This window comes from Chanodichthys erythropterus, chromosome 3 (assembly GCF_024489055.1).
Source record: "Chanodichthys erythropterus isolate Z2021 chromosome 3, ASM2448905v1, whole genome shotgun sequence".
Taxonomy (NCBI): domain Eukaryota; kingdom Metazoa; phylum Chordata; class Actinopteri; order Cypriniformes; family Xenocyprididae; genus Chanodichthys; species Chanodichthys erythropterus.
The window spans coordinates 40492005-40510687 of record NC_090223.1 but is presented as its reverse complement, the minus strand read 5'-3'; the positions used below and the strand labels follow the sequence as shown (position 1 = coordinate 40510687).

At 36.8% G+C, this 18683-nt stretch overlaps 1 protein-coding gene across 3 annotated transcripts in view; it reads left to right on the top strand.

Annotated features, from left to right (window-relative positions):
- Positions 1-8300: 8300 nt before the first annotated feature.
- itga3a (integrin, alpha 3a) overlaps positions 8301-18683 on the top strand; it is a 37071-nt gene continuing 26688 nt past the window's right edge. For 2 of the 3 annotated variants that reach the window (XM_067382271.1, XM_067382272.1), the window contains exon 1: positions 8301-9027. In XM_067382271.1, coding sequence (XP_067238372.1) covers positions 8834-9027 — 194 coding nt within the window. In that variant the 5' untranslated portion in view covers positions 8301-8833. The remainder of the gene's footprint in view (positions 9028-18683) is intronic. The other variant, XM_067382270.1, reaches the window with a different exon arrangement.

Genomic DNA, 18683 nt, shown 5'->3' with positions numbered 1-18683 from the left:
ACTTGTTTTCAGGAAAAATTTAATTAATTTTGACTTATTTTTCCTAAAAATAATTTTTACTTGTCAAGAAAATGCTTCTTGATTTACAGTTTTTTACGATTGCTTAAGCACAATTTTGAAAACAGGGTCCAGTTTGTCAAAACACTACACACAATTAATACAACCCTACACCAAAGTAGCACAACACTTCAGATCATTTGCAAAATGAAACACTTTTATCAAAACTATACACAACTTTATAAAAAAAATATTTTGTTACCATACGAAACACACACATTTCATATGACTTTAATCTTTTTGAACCAGTTACACACTGCTGTTGCTAACCTAAAACACTTTTAGCAAGTCTAATTCTCAGTGATTAGAGTACTGTAAATGAAGTACATGGAGAAAGTGCAACTATACAATCACCAAACACTACACAAGACCAATACTGCAGACTGAGGATAATATCATTGATTTCTCTCCATATACCCAAATCAGTCAACATGGAGAATCACAACAAAACATGTCCCAGTTGTCATGCTACTACAGTAGTGTGCATAACACTGTTAGCTCAGCAAACAACAGACAAATGTAAAATACTGTATCCAGTACAGGTTACAATTACAGTAAATAACAACAACAAACATAAAAAATAATCTGAAAAAAACTGACAATATTGTACAGAAAATACTACAGTAAACATACTATACATTTATCTCCTCGCCTAGCTGGATCTGGCCATAGCGCTTCATCCACATCACAGGCAATGTCCTCTCTTGCAAGTGAGGGAAGAATCTTCTTGAAAGGTGAATCCATCCTTGCACAGATCCTGCATCAGTTCGGTCAGGCCTTCTCCATGGCTTGAATGAGGCACATCCTGATATAGGGCTGGAGATTGTAAACCTTCCATGCCAAAACAAACAAACAAACAAACAAAAAACCAACGCTATCTCACGACCAATTCGTACTTATTCTACGAGGTGGCTATTTCGTATAAATTCATACGACCTCACTCGTGCGAATTCGTACGATTTGTCTAAACCCCAGTGACGGTTAGGTTTAGGGGCGGGGTTTGGGGTAGGTCATTCGTATGAATTCATACGAATTTGTCAGTTCGTAAAATACATACGAATTGCCGTGAGAAAAAACTCCTCAATGGGTTTAAGGAAGGGACCATATGGTGGGATGTATTGGAGTGAAAATTGTGGATGCTAATGAAACCAGTTTTGGACCAGAGCAGATAGGTGGAAATTTACATTGTCCCATATGACAATGTATCTCATTTGCTCTGCATCCATTTGGTCTTCTGCTGTGACGATTTTGTGCAGTCTGACGGCCCACATATTCACATATGTGAATATGTGGGCCGTGTTGTAAGAGTCTAAGTTGGCATGCTGGTGGAGGACTGCAACATATATTGTGATGTCAACACCACGGTGGCCCAGGACATTCAAAATGATGTTCCTCCCTCTCCCTCTTTCTGCAACATTGCCTTTCATTTTGATGAAGACTCATAAACTCACATTTTGCCTTTTTATTGAACTTGCACCTGATTGTTGAGTTTACAGTTAAGCACCCAAGTGTCTTCACTCCTGATGGCTGTGTTTGATCAATTGGTTTATAGGGGTGGTATTTTGGAAAGCAGTGTCTTGAAATGGCAAAGAAGTGACATTATGTTTGATTTCTGTGTCTAATGTAGAGAAGTGTGTTTAGTGTTGTGCAAAACAATGTGTGTAGTGTTTTGCAAAAAGTGTGAGGCTGAGAATGTGCTTATAGTTGTGCAGATCTGGGCTGAGGTTTTGCTCCTTGAGTGTAGAGTTTCAGTAATTGTGTGTACGAAAAATACGATATTTTGACTAGAAACAAGACAAAAACAGTAAGAACAGCATGTTTTGCAGTGCACTCCTGTTTTGTTTCTTACAGTACAAGCAAGTTGAGGAACACTGCATTTGATGTTTTACAGCACTGTCTTTTCTTTTCTATTAATTAATTATTATTTTTTTTATTCAAATAAACCTATGTTGTGATTGTATATTACAAACTTTGTTCAATGATTCCACTGTGTCTGTAGTATTCTCTCTACTACTACTGCAGTAGTACTTTTTCACTTTTACAGAGATGTACATGTAGTTCCATAATGAAACCTGTATCACATATTTTGTTCTACAATATTTAATGATTGTACGAACAATGACACAGTGAAACTATCGGTTGCTTGTGTGTGGGTGATCTTTAGTTATGTAACAATGGTATTTCACAGTAAATTTGTGTTTTGAACCAATGATTGTGCAAGTGCAAGATTGCTTTAAAGATGTGAATGCACAATGCAATGTTTTGAACATTAGACAGCCTGTGTTACAAGTGATAACCGTTTTGAGTTTTGTGTCTAGAGTTTTGAAAAATGACATCAAGGTTCTGAAAATAGTAGCAAAGTGACTGTAAAAAACTGTAATATTATTCCTTTCAGTGCACCTAATAAATAGTCTTTTATCAGTTAGTGAAGACAGTTTCAAGTAATATTGCAAAAATGTATAAAACAAAACATCCTCTGTAGCACCTTTAAGTTGGGATTCAGATCTCCAAGTATTAGTTACAAGTAACTGTATTTACAGCCTTAAAGTCGGCATGAAACTGAAGATGCGATAGTGTTTGATGTGCATATCTGAAAAACGGCTTCTCGAACAAGAAAAATGGGTGGGACTTGATTTTGTTCATGGGGAATGATTGGATGGTTCGAATTTGTGACAGGTTGTCCCACCCTAGTGCCAGTAAACACATCATCAGAGAGGAGAAGAGATGTGGCTGCAAAAGGGAGGGACATTTATTTTGATTAAAGATTACAAGGGCATGTGTATAAATCATTTATAATAAATACTCCAATATTTCATAAAAACAAGAATTGCCCATTTTGATTTCATGGTGACTTTGAAGGTTGTTTTTTGAATGTATTGTAATTGTAGTTACAATTTAAGATTATAGACCAGCTTGAAACCAGCTACCATGCTCCCATACCAGCATAAGATGGAATGTTTTTTTTTTTTTTTTTTTTTACAGCAGCAAGTTGTGTTATTTAGCTCACAAAGGTATTTAAAGTAATTTACTGATCTTAGAATAAAGGTGCAGTAAGCAATTTCCCAGAAACGCTGTTGAAAGTGGATTGGACTGTAGTAGTTCAGCAGTAGGGGGCAAGTCCACTCATGATGGGGGAGGAGAGAGAGTGAGCAAAAAGGGAGATGTGATGAAAGACTGTAGAAAGAGAGAAGGCTGAGAGACATTACAAAAGAGCTGAGCTCAGAGGAATATCACTGGAAAAAGAAGAGTTGTGATCAGGCAAAAGCTTTATAGGACCTGTGTTATTATTAGAAAAGCTTTCCATAGCTGGAAAGACATAAGTGGGAAGGCCTGAAAACTTACACAGAGGTTGCGTTGTTTCTGCTCCATAACATTAACATTGTAACACTGGTTTTGCATGAGTGCGTGTGTGTGTACTTGTGTGCCGATCTGTGTGTGTTTGTGTGTGTGTGTGTTTGAGAGAGAGAGAGAGAGAGAGAGAGAGTGTGCGTGTGTGTGTGTGTGTGTGTGTGTGTGTGTGTGTGTGTGTATGTGTGTGCCGATCTGTGTGTGTGTGTGTGTGTGTGTGTGTGCGTTTGTGTGCACATGTGTGTTTGAGAGTGCTTTAAATGCAATTACTTGGGTTTTGTTTAACTATGAAACATGAAATGTGGAGTTATCTGCTTTTGCCAAAAAACGACTGTTGGAGTTATCTGCTTTTGCTAAAAAACAAACTTTTAATATATATATAAAACATACTTTCACTGAATTTTAATTTTTTAATTTACCTGTATTTTTTAGAGTTATCTTTACTTAATCAAAACAGCCCAACTGCAGTTTGATTGTTATTACTTGGAATGCACAATAAAAAAAAAACATGATTTGTGAGAATTCATAAAAATGGAGTTATCTGTTTTTGCAAATAAACTCTTCAAATATTGATAGGGACTAGGCCCCCCCTAAACCTACGCCCATGTGTGAATGTGGTGGTGACTATGCCCAATTTAACTTTTGAGAGATATAACAAGTTCCATTAATATTTAAAGGGTTAGTTCACCCAAAAATTCTGTCATTTTTTACTCACGCTCATGCCGTTCCAGACCCATAAGACCTTCGTTCATCTTCAGAACACATATTGAGATATTTTTGTTGCTCCATGAGTCCTTCATAGTCAGCAATGACATTTCCTCTCTCAAGATCCATTAAATTTAATATTTGGTGAATAACTCCTGCCATAGTCACTCAAAACCAGGATGGCAATTCTAGTCACATTTATGTTTTGTTTCACTGTAATGTCCCATTTTCCTTAAAGGGATAGTTCACCCAAAAATGAAAATTTGATGTTTATCTGCTTACCCCCAGGGCATCCAAGATGTAGATGACTTTATTTCTTCAGTCGAATGCAAATTATAATTTTTAACTGCAACCGCTGCCGTCTGTCAGTCAAATAATAGCAGTAGATGGGAACTTGAACAATAAGAGTCGAAAAAACTTCCATAGACAAATCCAAATTAAACCCTGCGGCTCGTGACGACACATTGATGTCCTAAGACACGAAACGATCGGTTTGTGCGATAAACCGAACAGTATTTATATAATTTTTTACCTCTAATACACCACTATGTCCAACTTCTGGCTAGAGAGGTCTGATCGCGCTCTGACAACGGAAGTGATGTCTCGCGCTCATTGAAGGTTAAAGGTGCCCTCGAAAAATTTAATTTATCTTGGCATAGTTGAATAACAAGAGTTCAGTACAGGGCAATTCCAGCGTTATGGACGTGACATTTGGAGTCAAAACTTGAAATATAAATGCTCAAAGAATGCATTTAATAGCAACATATTGAACCGTCTATTTATATATTCATAATCCCTTACCAAAGGAGTCCAGACATTAGAAAAATGTCAGTCTACTCAACTGTTTTATTTTTTAGATGAGGGAAATATACAGCGTTACGGACGTGACAAAAAAAGTCACTAAGTTTTGGGTGACAACATATTTTTTAAGAATTCTGTGAATTACATTGCGCAAACCAAAAGTAATACTGCCCACCGAATAAAGAAGGGTTGGCTCTCCACAGAGCATAAAATAATAATTTTATTTCATTTTTCGTGTTCGCATTAATGAGGAAAAAACAACGTTACGGATGTGACAGTTTTCCGTTACGGATGTGACCGGTCTGAAAGCGGCACAGAAGACTGCTTTAAAACTGCTTTAAAACTTTCACAGAGACCTCAAGCAAGCATGTACACCACCAAATATTGAAATCTGGGATACCAGTATGGTAAGACTCCACAATTGATCAACTTTTTACTAAACTTTATACAAATGTAACGTTATACTCTGTATTGCAAAAGGTTATAGATTAGACCTATTTCTCATGTTGACAAGCATGTGCGTTGTTCAAGAATCAATTTAGAGACCATGATTTTCCTTCTTACAGAACTGCATGCTAAAATACATTGACAAATATTAATGTTTATCATAAAGCAGTTTAAAATCGCATGTTTTCCCCACAGTCAGGTGAACCGATTGACACTATTGCCAATCGCAATCATGTCAGTTTTATGTTTTGTGTATGAATGACCACACGGTTTTTTTCGTCTAGTTTTCAGAGTTTAAAGCGGAGTCTTGAGTCAAAATGATCAAACTTTATTTCAAGTCAAAATTATTGCAATCGTATTATTTTCATTTTGTTTGATCGCGCGGATTGTGATCATTATAGGCTAGGCTATTCATTTTTAACCAACAGGTAACGCGACATCCCAATTCCCGAGGGAAGTGTCCTATGAGACACAATGCTCTTCTATAAGTTGTACTGTATCATATAGGCCTACCTTTTGATGTTCATATTTCGTTCTCTGGCAAGAGGAAGAGAAGATCGGTTCATGTGCGCCTGATCCGCCGCTTACAGGCGCTGCAGAAGCTAATCTGTCACACGCCGTAGGCTATTAAAGAGCGACATCTATTGTTTAATTTTTGAAAAAAAAAAAATAATAAAATCGACTGAATTTGAAAGTTAAACCTTTTTCATATTAAAACTAACAAAGCACAAAGAGTATTGCGATTATTGGGTATGTTCTGATATGGTAAGCCTGAAACAGATGATAGCAATATAAAGAAGCAAACTCATAGGATTTAATATGAAGCGTCCGTAACGGTCACGTCCGTAACGCTTATTATGGTTGTTCACAGCAACGTAGTGAAATGAATTGTTGATCCTAATAAGCATAAACATAATTTAGCTTTGCATATAAAGTTTCAAGTTATTTGCATTTATAATTGTTATATGACATAAACTTAATCATTAAAACGTTACGGACGTGACAGAGCACTGAAGCGTCCTGACCTCTTTATTCTAGCCCTTATAAATTCATCAGGCAGTGCTGTTATGACTAAATGAGTGTATTTATTTCTCAGGCATGTATCCATCTTTCTACACAATGCTTACTGCTAAAATTAAAGTTTAAAAAATGGGGTCTTTGATCCCTTTTTTGAAAGCATGAAATATGGTTGGTTGAAAATTTAATTTAAGCATTGTTACTTACCACATATATTGTGGATAAACAAGGCAATTTTCTTAAAATTTCTGTTAGAGCACATTAATACAGTATATTACAGACCTAAATGGACAATTTAAAAAGGGTTTTGTTCTTTTGGTTAAAACTTTTTTTTTTCATAGTAAAGATGACCTTTGCGTGGAATTGCCCTACATGGAAATGACATACAGTGAGTCTCAAACTCCATTGTTTCCTCCTTCTTATATAAATCTCATTTGTTTAAAAGACCTCCGAAGAACAGGCGAATCTCAAAATAACACAGACTGTTACGTAACAGTCGGGGTGTACGCCCCAAATATTTGCATATGCCAGCTCACATTCCCAACATTATCATTATGAATGGCATTAGACAAGGGCAGGCAGTATTAACGTCTGGATCTGTGCACATGAATCATCAGACTAGGTAAGCAAGAACAGCGAAAAATGGCAGATGGAGCAATAATAACTGACATGATTCATGATAACATGATATTTTTAGTGATATTTGTAAATTGTCTTTCTAAATGTTTCGTTAGCATGTTGCTAATGTACTGTTAAATGTGGTTAAAGTTACCATTGTTTATTACTGTATTCACGGAGACAAGAGTCGTCGCTATTTTCATTTTTAAACACTTGCAGTCTGTATAATTCATAAACACAACTTCATTCTTTATAAATCTCTCCAACAGTGTAGCATTAGCCATTAGCCACGGAGCATACTATAAAAACTCATTCAGAATCAGATGTAAACAATATAACAGTATACAATACTCACATTATCCGAAGCATGCATGCCACATGCATGACGAACACTTTGTAAAGATCCATTTTGAGGGTTATATTAGCTGTGTAAACTTTGTTTAGGCAAGCGCAAGCTCTGTGGGCGTGGACCACAGGATTTAAAGGGGCCGCAGCATAAAATCAGCGCGTTTATAATGATGCCCCAAAATAGGCAGTTAAAAAAATTTATTTAAAAAAATCTATGGGGTATTTTGATCTGAAACTTCACAGACACATTCAGGGGACACCTTAGACTTATATTACATCTTTTAAAAACATAATCTAGGGCACCTTTAATATTATAAAGCAACGAGAATATTTTTGGTGTGCCAAAAAAAACAAAACAACGAATTATTTAGTGATGGCCGATTTCAAAACACTGCTTCAGGAAGCTTCGGATCATAAATGAATCAGTGTATCGAATCCGCAGTTCGGAGCGCCAAAGTCACGTGATTTCAGCCGTTGGCAGTTTGACACGCGATCCGAATCATGATTCGACACACTGATTCATTTATGCTCCGAAGCTTCCTGAAGCAGTGTTTTTAAATCGGCCATCACTATATTAGTGGTTATTTTATTATTTTTTTGGCGCACCAAAAATATTCTCGTTGCATTATAATATTAATATTGAACCACTGTACTCACATGAACTGATTTAAATATGTTTTTAGTACATTAATGGATCTTGAGTGAGGAAATGTCATTGCTGGCTATGGAGGCCTCACTGAGCCATCGGATTTCAACTAAAATATCTTAATTTGTGTTCTGAAGATGAACGAATGTTTTATGGGTGTAAAACGGCACGAGGGTGAGAAATAAATGACAGAATTTTCATTTTTGGGTGAATTAACCCTTTAAGCATCAGTAGAAAATGTTAAAAGAAAAAGTATAAACACGTTTGAACATTGACTGTAATTTTAATTTCACTTTTTTATTGATTCATTCTGCTTTCTAAAGATGGATATCATAAGTTATTTTATTCTGTTGACAGCGCTAGCTTTTAACATTAACAAAATCTGCAGTCTTGTAAAAATGTTGTCTCTCCTTCCTTGCAGTGCAGATGTTGTCAAGAATAGACTGTACCTTGGCTACATCTTTAGAGTCAGTGGATAGAACAATTAAACAATAAAAGCTATATTTCAAACAACATGTTTTCTTTACAATATTATATTGAAACACATTTATAACGTCTTTCTAATTTTTCATACATGAAAATATACAGCAAATATTTTATATTAAAAAGTTTGAAGACATTATAACAGAATGCAACTGTGATGTAGTACGTGTAAGTCCGTCCTCTAACAAGGCTCGAGATTTCAATGCCCTCCAGTCAGGTTTCACCGAGCATCCCGGAAGAATGACGAATATGAACAATCATTTCACAGCGTCTGACAAATCCGCTCCTGTTCAGACTCTGATAGACTTATCTGCCTCCGCTCTCTGATCCTGTCTCGCCACTTCGCAGCGACTATTAGGAAAAATGAATGTATTTTACCGCCACGGGCTCAGTAAAAACACGGTTGTTTTCGTCTTTGTGTTGAGCGCCGCTCGTTGCTGTCAAGCGTATAACTTGGATGTGAGGTTTCCAGTCGTCAAAGAGGGAAAAACAGTTGGCAGTTTGTTTGGATTTTCTGTTGCACTTCACGAGCAGGTCGTCGGAGAGAAGAGACACCTGTAAGTATATTATTTCAGTGTAAATTTCCTGACCTCATGTTAAATGTCATGAGAAGGACAAGATCTTCTCACGGATGTGCACCTGTTGAGCGTTTGATCTTTGCATTGACGTTGTTTTATAAAGAAGTTACTTTTATAGGGATATGGGTCAGTCACGCCTTTCCCCCCGCATCTGTTATGCACGAATACATTACAAATGCAATTTAAGCGAAAAATTACCTGAATGCATGATTTTTTTTATTTTTTATGTATGATGATCATGTTTTTTTTTTTTTTTTCATTTTTGGATTGAAGAGATAGTTCACCCAAAAATTTAAATGTTGTCATCATTTACTCACTCTTAAGTTGTTCCAAACCTGTATGAGTTTCTGAACACAAAAGAACATATTTTAAAGAATGCCGGAAACCAAACAGCCCCTTTGATTTCCATAATATATATATTTTTTTCTCCATACTGTGCAAATCATTGGGGTCCATCAACTGTTTAATTACCCGTATTCTTCTAAATATCTTCTTATGTTTTCAGCAGAAGAAAGAAACTCATACAGGTTTGGAACAACTTGAGGACAAGTAAATGATGACAGAATTTTCATTTTTTTGGTGAACTAACACTTTAAAAGTAATTTTATGGTTTAAGGGTTTAAAGTAAAAAAAAAAAAAAAAAATGTAGGTGGTATAATTGTTGCCCCAACAAAACTAATATAAGGATAGGATCAGGAAAAAATAGATCCTTAATGTAATAATTGCATCTTATTACTACTGCAGTGTGCAAACTATGTTCTTTTCTGTTGTGTCTTGATTCTATGAAGATTGAAAAGCCTGAACGCATTATGTATGCCATCATACATGTCTGAATGTTTTGGTATAGAATTTTTTTTTAAAAATGCTCTCATCTTCTTGTTTCAGTTTTTGTGGCATTGAATTAACTCGAGTAACTCAGGTAAATGATTAACACGAAAGCTCCATTTCACAAGAGGATATGAAACTATGATAAGACCTGCTGTTCTGTGACTGGTAAGGGCTGGGCAGGTCATGCACCCGCTTGTCTAATGTTTTATAGCCATTATGGTTGCTACAACAAATTTCACCTTCATTGCTCTAAGAAGCGCTAGCTTTAATATTTATTTTTGACACCACTTATTTTGAGATTTAAAGGGGACATATAATGCCCCCTTTACAAGATGTAATATAGGTCTCATGGTGTCCCCAGAATGTGTCTGTGAAGTTTCAGCTCAAAATACCCCACAGATCATTTATTATAGCTTGGTAATTTTGCCCCTATTTGGGTGTGAGCAAAAACACATAGTTTTTGTGTGTGTGTCCCTTTAAATGCAAATGAACTGCTCCTGGCCCTCTTTCCAGAAGAGGGCGGAGCTTTAACAGCTCACGCTTCATTTGCTCAACAACAACAAAGCTGGAGAATCTCACGCAGTCAAAATGAGGATCGTCGGTAACAGTGTTCAGCCTTACTTTGTTCAAACCAGAGTCGGACACTGATGGAGAGACTCAGGAAGAAGTTACAACTTTTAGCAAGCATCTGGACATTTCTGAAGGGTTAGTGGATAAATTTATGTAGTTGCTGTGGAGTTGATTCAACTCATCGACTAGCATGTGCCGTCATGTTAATCTTTTGTGCAAATCCAGCGTTGAATTGACCCTCGTTTGTGAAGAAGTTCAACGTAAATTGATGGCATGGTATCAAACACTCTACTACGACAACTCTTCTTCTTCTCTAAAGCAGCCCAACATGGCCTCACCCCCTTTGTTGCGTGTTCTTGGGGGCAGGGTTTATGTAAATTTAGTGTTTTGTGATGTCACCAACCCAGGAAGAAGCTCATTTTAATCCCTACCAGCCGTTTGTTGTAGTCCTAAAAAAATCGATTTCTGTAAAATTTCCCTTTGCATTGAACTTGTCGTAACTTTGCAGATGTTGTTTATACTCAAACAGCAAAGTTTCTCTAAAGTTAAAAAAGTTAAATCATAATCAAGCACCCCGTAGTAAATATATTGATGAATGAAAGTCCTGGTGGATGGGCAAAGAGTCAGAAATAAAATCTCTGAAATGAGCATAATAACCGAATAAATGAAACAAAAGAACTAGATGTTAGTTGAGGCCTTCTGAGATGTACACATTGACCAGTTACCCCCTGCTGTAGTCAATTATAAACCAGCTGATCATTTATAGTCAGTAAGTTCCTCTGAGACACATTTGCTGATGACTGAAGCAGTAGATTTTGCTTTGTAGTTCACTTATTTATGATTCTCTCTAAATGAATGGGAGATTATGAGTGCTGTGAGACCTGTATCGCCAGCCTCACAAGGCAATAACTAGTACAGAGCCGTCCAGTGAGTTAGCATGCAAAAAGACTGAACTCAACAACAATATCAAATTATCTGCAGTCTAACACCAATAAATTCATTTTATAGTGTGGCATAGAGTCTTTTTCGAAAGATGCTTGGTGGGAGGTAGTAGAAAACCACCACCTTTGCAGAAAATGTGGGTTAGTGCAGGTTTGCACACAATGCATCCTCTTCATATCCCCAGGAAATAAGAATTCCACAGATTTCACAACGAAAGCCAGCCGCGTAACTGCATTGACTCACGCAGGCTGAAATAACGCTCTTCGCAACATACAGCCCAACTGAAAAAGCTGAAAAAGAAAAACAGCATTTGAACACATAAACAATAAATGTGACCATAACAGAACAAAATAACAATTTGTGGCTCAGGCAAAATACTTTGGCGCTTTGTGGCTTTTATTTAAAACGGAGGTATTGCTGAAGCATGTTAATTGCTGACAGATATAAATGGTGCCATAACAGAAACAACCTAACTTTTCAATTTAGTGGAATGAAGGAGCCACAAAGTAGCATTTTATAAACATGTTGAAAACCACAACACATTATCGACTCTTATTCAGTATATAAAGGCCTAAAGCAATATACACAATGAAACCACAAATCTATCCAATCTTAAAACATGTCTCATGTTATATCGGTGTGATTTCTGCAAGCAAAATGGAGATAATCAAATTGTCTTTGATTTGATTTTATAATGCTTTGATTTGACTGTGAAGGACACACGACGGACATAGAATGAAGTAAAGCAGACTAAATGAATCGTAAAACATGTCTCTTCATTGTTAACAGATGTAAGAAACTATACCACAAGAGAGTAGTGGTGTCTGAACTGGCTCATTTCTCTCCGCGGTCTATGAATGTTTTAGTCTCAAAAGCAGTGTGGTGTAAATGTTTGCTGCGACTAAAGTTCAAACAAAAGAAAAACAGATTCAGTGTTTGTCTCTGCCCTTGTCATTGTCCTAGAGGACTCGTCCCAAGCTAATGTGAAGCTGTCCGTGTCTATTGCTAAATAAATTTCCTGATTGCTTGTCATTGAACCTTTGAGGAAGAGCACACATTTGTCTCCTTCCCTGCATCTTCATGGTTGATGCGGATTTAAAATGGCAAAGAAAGCTCTTAAATTATTGTGGAAACAGCTGTGTTTTTGTAGTAAGGGTTAGGATTTTAATTTGTCATTTGGAGGAGTTTGCTTTTACATATTGGGAAAACACTTCCCTGCCCCCGGTTTATGATTTATGTACGCAAAAACTGTTCAGAGGTCCTCCTGATCTTATCTGCACTGACAAAGGACAATTTGAGAACCGAGATCTAGTTGTGATGATATTAATTGGACTGGCTAGACATTCATCATCTTGTCGAATACATAAAGGACTTTCTCAGTGACACACAAGGCAGTCCTGTATGTTCTGTCTTCCTGTGGCTTGACCTGTGGTCATTTTTCTCATGCACGCTCATAGACCAATAACCTGTTTCCTTCCTTTGACGGCTTTAGCTTCTTTAGCGCTGCTGGTTTGCTAAAAGTGCAGTGCAGTATCAGATCCTCATGACCACAGGTGACAACTCGTCATGTTTAAGTTCTCTGGGAAACCACAAGCTGAAATTCTCATGCATGAGGTCCAGCTATCGGCTGAACAACTGCAGTGAATACCTACGTGGCTGATTTTAGCCTGTCAGAAGATACATTGCAAAGTCAGCATGGGTAAATGGTAGAAATGGGTAAAAGTATACCTGCTGTCTTTGTTTGATCTGCTAGTCTCCCAGGATGACTTTAAAAATGGCTTGATCTTGGTCAATCATTATGGACTTTTTATTAGCTGATGCTGATATAGAGTGCAGGGTTGAGCTATGGCTGATCATAACAGCTGAACACTGTGATGGTTTTTTTGAAACATGCTGTTGAGGAAATAACATTGTTTCTCTCCATGTTCTCACCTGTAGTTCCTCTATTGCAGTACTGTCCCATTATTCAAAACTACACACAAATCTTACGTGATTTATAGTTCTATGTGAGTGTTCTGCTTTTGTGAGGCATTAATAGATTTTATGCTATAGCATGAATTCAGATATGGCATTTAATGAATGACAAACAGAACTATGTTTAAATGGTTAATTCACCCTATTACTCATCCTCATGTTGTTCCAAACCCGTAAGACCTTTGTTCACCTTCAGAAGATATTTTTGATGAAATCGGAGAGCTTTCTGTCTCTCCATTGACAGCTACGCAACTACAACTTTGAAGCCCCAGAAAGGTATTGCTCTCATGAACGCGTGTCGGAGATTCATATTTTTTAAATAAAGTGGTAAATTATGTTTTCTTTTTTTGTGCACACAAATTGAGGTTAAACTACTTGTGGTAGTTGCGTAGCTGTCAATGGAGAGACAGAAAGCTCTCAGATTTCATTAAAAATATCTTAATTTGTGTTCTGAAAATGATGAAAGTCTTACGGGTGTGGAACAACATGAGAGTGAGTAATTAATGACAGGATTTTCATTTTGGGGTGAACTATCCCTTTAACAGTAACTCTGTCATATATCTAAGAACTGCTAAGTCATTTCAGCTCACCATTGGTGGACACTAGCACGCTGATGCACTGCTTGGCTATTCAAATTAGAGGGCCACAACGATTAATAGCGATTAATTGTTTGCAAAATAAAAGTCTGTTTACACGTAATATATATAATAATTATGTATATATAAATACACACACATTCATGTATAACATTTTTCTTAAATATATATTTATATATAAAATATTAGTTTATATGTAATATAAAATATGTATAAATATATATATATATTTATAATACATGCATATATTTCTAAACGTTATACCTGTATGTGTGGGTATTTATATATACATAATTATTATACACAGAAAACACACATATACATTACGTAAACACAGACTTTTATTTTGCAAACGATTAATCGCTGCAGCCCTAGCCGCAACCAACTGTTGTATAATTATATTCCATTCATGTATCTGTTATCACAGTGTTCTTGCCCCATTGAAAACTGTTGCACACTGCAACTTTTCCTGAAAGTTTTAAAATTAGACCAAACATATATGATGTAAATTTCCTGTGTGACTTCCTGTCTGTTTGAGTTGTCGGATATAGCTGTGGTTCACAACTGTAGGTGTCAGATAAGTCTGTTGTCTGTCTGAACACTTATGCATATTTGCTGTGAAGTAGATTCATCTCAGCTGAACAGATATTTAAAAGCTGTACCCAAATTGGTGTTTAATGCTCTTTTACATGTAGCAAAACTTGAGATTGTGCTAAATTATTGTTAAAGGTCCCGTTTTTCGTGGTTTTTTGAAGCTTTGATTGTGTTTATAGTGTGCAATATAACATGTGTTCATGTTTCGCGTGTAAAAAAACACAGTATTTTTCACATAATTTACTTATCTGTATACCGCTGTTTCCACTGTCATAAAAACGGGCTGATGACTTCCTTGTTCTATGAAGTCCCTCCTTCAGAAATACGTAACGAGTTCTGATTGTGCCAGCGGTTCCTGTGTTGTGATTCGACAGCAGCTTAGCGCTCCTTGCCCGGAAAGGTCACGCCTCTTACCATAACGTGGAGATGCACGCGCTCAGTGTTATTGTAAACATGTCTTTAATTTTACCCTATCAATTTGAGCCAGAATCAGACCTGGTGATTGGACTGCGGGATGAAAATAACAGCGTTTCGACGACATGGCGACAAACACACTCTACAAACGCAACTCTTGTGTATTCCTGTGGGCGGAGGTTAGTCAAAAAACTGTTTTAGTGACGTCATTAAAGAAGGAAGTAGACAGATGTAGTCCAAACGGGCCGTTCGATGTAGGCGACTTCTGTTAAATAAAATATCTCGCTTGGCATTGAACTTTGAGCTTTAAAATTTTACAGATTTTATTTATACTCTAACATCAACATTACACACTAACTAAAGTTTGAAACATGGGATCACGAAGAACGGGACCTTTAATGTTTCATTGCGAACATGCATGCCCTTTCTTCGAGACTTGCACCTTCGCTGTGTCTGAAAATGTAGGCAGCTGCCTTATCAGGCACAAATCAGTGTTACGTGTTAATGATCTTTTGCAATAACCAAGTGAAAATATAATTGCTACAATAGTAATTTCTTGCTAGATATTACATCAAAAGTGGAAACGTTTGTCAAAAATGTAAATTTACACAGAAACTGACCATCAACTGCAGCTTCCAGACAACATCTTTCTTTTTTTTTTTTCTTTTTTTTTTTTTAGCTCAGCTGTCTCGTAATAGAAAGCGCAGGATTGTGGGAAATCAAAAGCAGCGAAGGATACATCTTTGCTGATTTGAAAAATAGATCAGATGAAGGTGCCTCAGGAGACAGGAAGTGAAGCTAACTTTGGGTTCGGATGTGCGTTGATGCCTTCCTACCTTGAAATGCATGTCTACAAGCGAGTCATGTGACATAATAATCATCTCCTTGATATAATAACATTTATAGTATTATAAATGTATTTATAATACTATAGTTTTAAGTATATAAGTATTATAGTTATAAAATGTTATTATGGTGATTGAGTTATCAACTGAATAGGATAGGAACTATGAAAACTTTGGCAAGCACTACTTTAAAAATCATTGAGTGGTCTAGACAGCATGTCATAAAACACTTTCAGCTGAAGTAGAGTAGATTTGTCTCGCTTCTAGGCTGGAAGGCCTGGAGAGATAATGACTTGCCGTGCATGTGGAGCATTATAGGTTTTAGGATTAGATATTATTCATTAATCTAAGCTGGAATGTCAAGCATGAGACTCATCACCTCTAGGTGCAGAGCATTTGTCAGTTTAGGGACTATAGCAGCTCTGATCCATGCCATCCCTTTAAAGAAATGCTTACTTATAATGAATGGAATGCTTATGGAATGAAATGCTTAGGGCAGTTGTGGCCTAATGGTCAGAGAGTCGGACTTGTAACCTGAAGGTCACGGGTTTGAATTGAGTTTTCAGTACCGGCAGGAAATGTAGGAAATGAACAGCGCTCTCTTCCACTCTCATTACCCACAACTGAGGTGCCCTTGAGCAGCTAACCCCCAATCGCAACAGCAAAAAATGGCTGCCCATTGCTCAGTGTGTGTGTGTACAATTGGATGGGTGATGCAGAGCACAAATTCTGAGTATGGGACACCATATTTGGCCACATGTCACATCACGTTTGTTAAATGTGTCTGATAAATGATAAAGAAGTGAACTGTTGAAATATAAATATACACTACTGATAAAAAAATGTGTAATTTTGGTCATTTTGAATATTTTGGAAAAAAAATAATCTCTGACCAAGGCTGAATTTATTTGATTAAACATACAGTAAAAATAGTAATATTGTGAAGTTCTCTGGAACTGTACATGTCATTCACCGCATTGTGCAGATTATTTTTGTTTGCATTCAGCGCAAAATTTCACCTGAACTTGAATGTGTGCAACACTGCCAGAAGGCTTTTCTCTCCTAATCAAGTTCTTTGTTCATGGCCAGACAGTCTGAGCGTGGCCAGTGGGACCTTTATCCTATAAGGACAATTTACTGAAAGATCAGGCCTTTAGATCAGGTCCTTTTGTGTAATGTATTTAAAGGCGCACACATCAAACAAATGTACAACATGTTATCTCTGGCCCTGAAATTCATTCAGTAAAACAGTTGAAGCAGACACACCTTTGTCTGCAGGTTACAGGAAGTTGTGTTCCCTGTGATCTGACTCATAGCTGTCCCCCCCCCCCACCCCCCCAAGTCAAAAACATTCAATATCTCATTTAACTCAAAAAGAGACATACATGTAAAAGAGTTATTCTATTAAAATGTTCTAGCTTTTAAACTTCTAAAGGAAAATGTCATAACTTTTTGAAAGATTCATTAGACAAAAAAAAAAAAAAAAAAAAGTAAAATCTCTGTGTTATTTGCAGTTCAAAAGTACTGAATGATGTCTCCATCTGACAGAAAAACAAAATGAAGACTAATGCTGTGAAAAGATTAATTTGATTTTTTCAGGTTGAGTTATATGCTGTCAAACCGAGCAGTTTTGATAAAATGAAGTAACAGTGCATGCGAACTCCCAAATCAGCTTGTGGTTTATAAAGTTGCCTCTGAGGTATGTGCTGCTCACCACCAGACCTGTAGGTAATTGTAGCGGTAAAACCCATGTCATGTGACTGGTATCTGTTTAAGGATGAACGGGCTGTTCTGCACTGGTGGTATGATTCACTAAACAAACTGCAGGAAACCTCTCTGCTGTTGTTCTGTGTTATAAATCAGATATGCATCGCACATTTGAGTAAAATAATCTGTCTGTCACCTTTGAACTGTTTATGACCATTAGGGTTAAAAGGTAATAGATGATCGATTTCTAGCCTGTGTTAAAGGGTTAAAGTAATAGTTTGCCAAAAATGATAATTCTGTCATTGTTTACTCGTCCTCATGTTGTTCCAAACCTGTATGACTTAATTTCTTCTGCAAAACACAAAAGAAGATATTTAGAAGTATGTTAGTAACAGTTTTGGTTACCATTGACTTCCATTGTATGGACTTTAATAGTTTAATTTTTCAGTGGAACTATCCCTTTTTTCCTCATGCGGTCTATCTATAAAGTTAATAACCCTTCTTTTTTTTTTTTCTTTTTTTTTTTTACACCAAAACCTCTTATATTTTAGTTTTTAATGACTATTTTCCACACTCTCTCTGACGCTTAGAATTAAACAGACCATTTTGTTTTATCCGCACCTTTAATACCCTTTTTGTGTATGAGATGAGCAACAGCGCTCATAAAAGGTTCTGCTGTGCTGAACATGCAGTGACGAGGAAGAATCTGAAATTCTTTCTTGCTCATTCACCTTCTCTTGACTTTCTCATTTCCTGTCTTGTCCTTGCTGAAAGCAGATTTGGAGTCACATGACATGAATGAGGAGGAGACGCAAGCTGATTGTAGTTGGTAATGGTGGTTTGAGGGGGATGATAGTGGGGGTCCAAATGAAATTAGGCCCAAAGGGAGAGGGAGGGATGTCTTTCACTTCACCTTTTGTCTTTCGTTGTCCCTCCTTGTCTTCCCCCTCTTTTTCCCTCCCTTTGACTTTGACCTCAGTCTGTGTCCTCATAACAGTCTACCTCACCACAATGCGTGATGCATATGAACAAGTACGAGAACAAATTACCACTGAAAGGAATCCTCAGACTGTGCATTTGTTGTTCACTTGGGGCAGCGTATTTCAGTAATAATATGTTCACTTGTAGCATTTGCGTACATGACATGACAGGACTAGAACTAGAA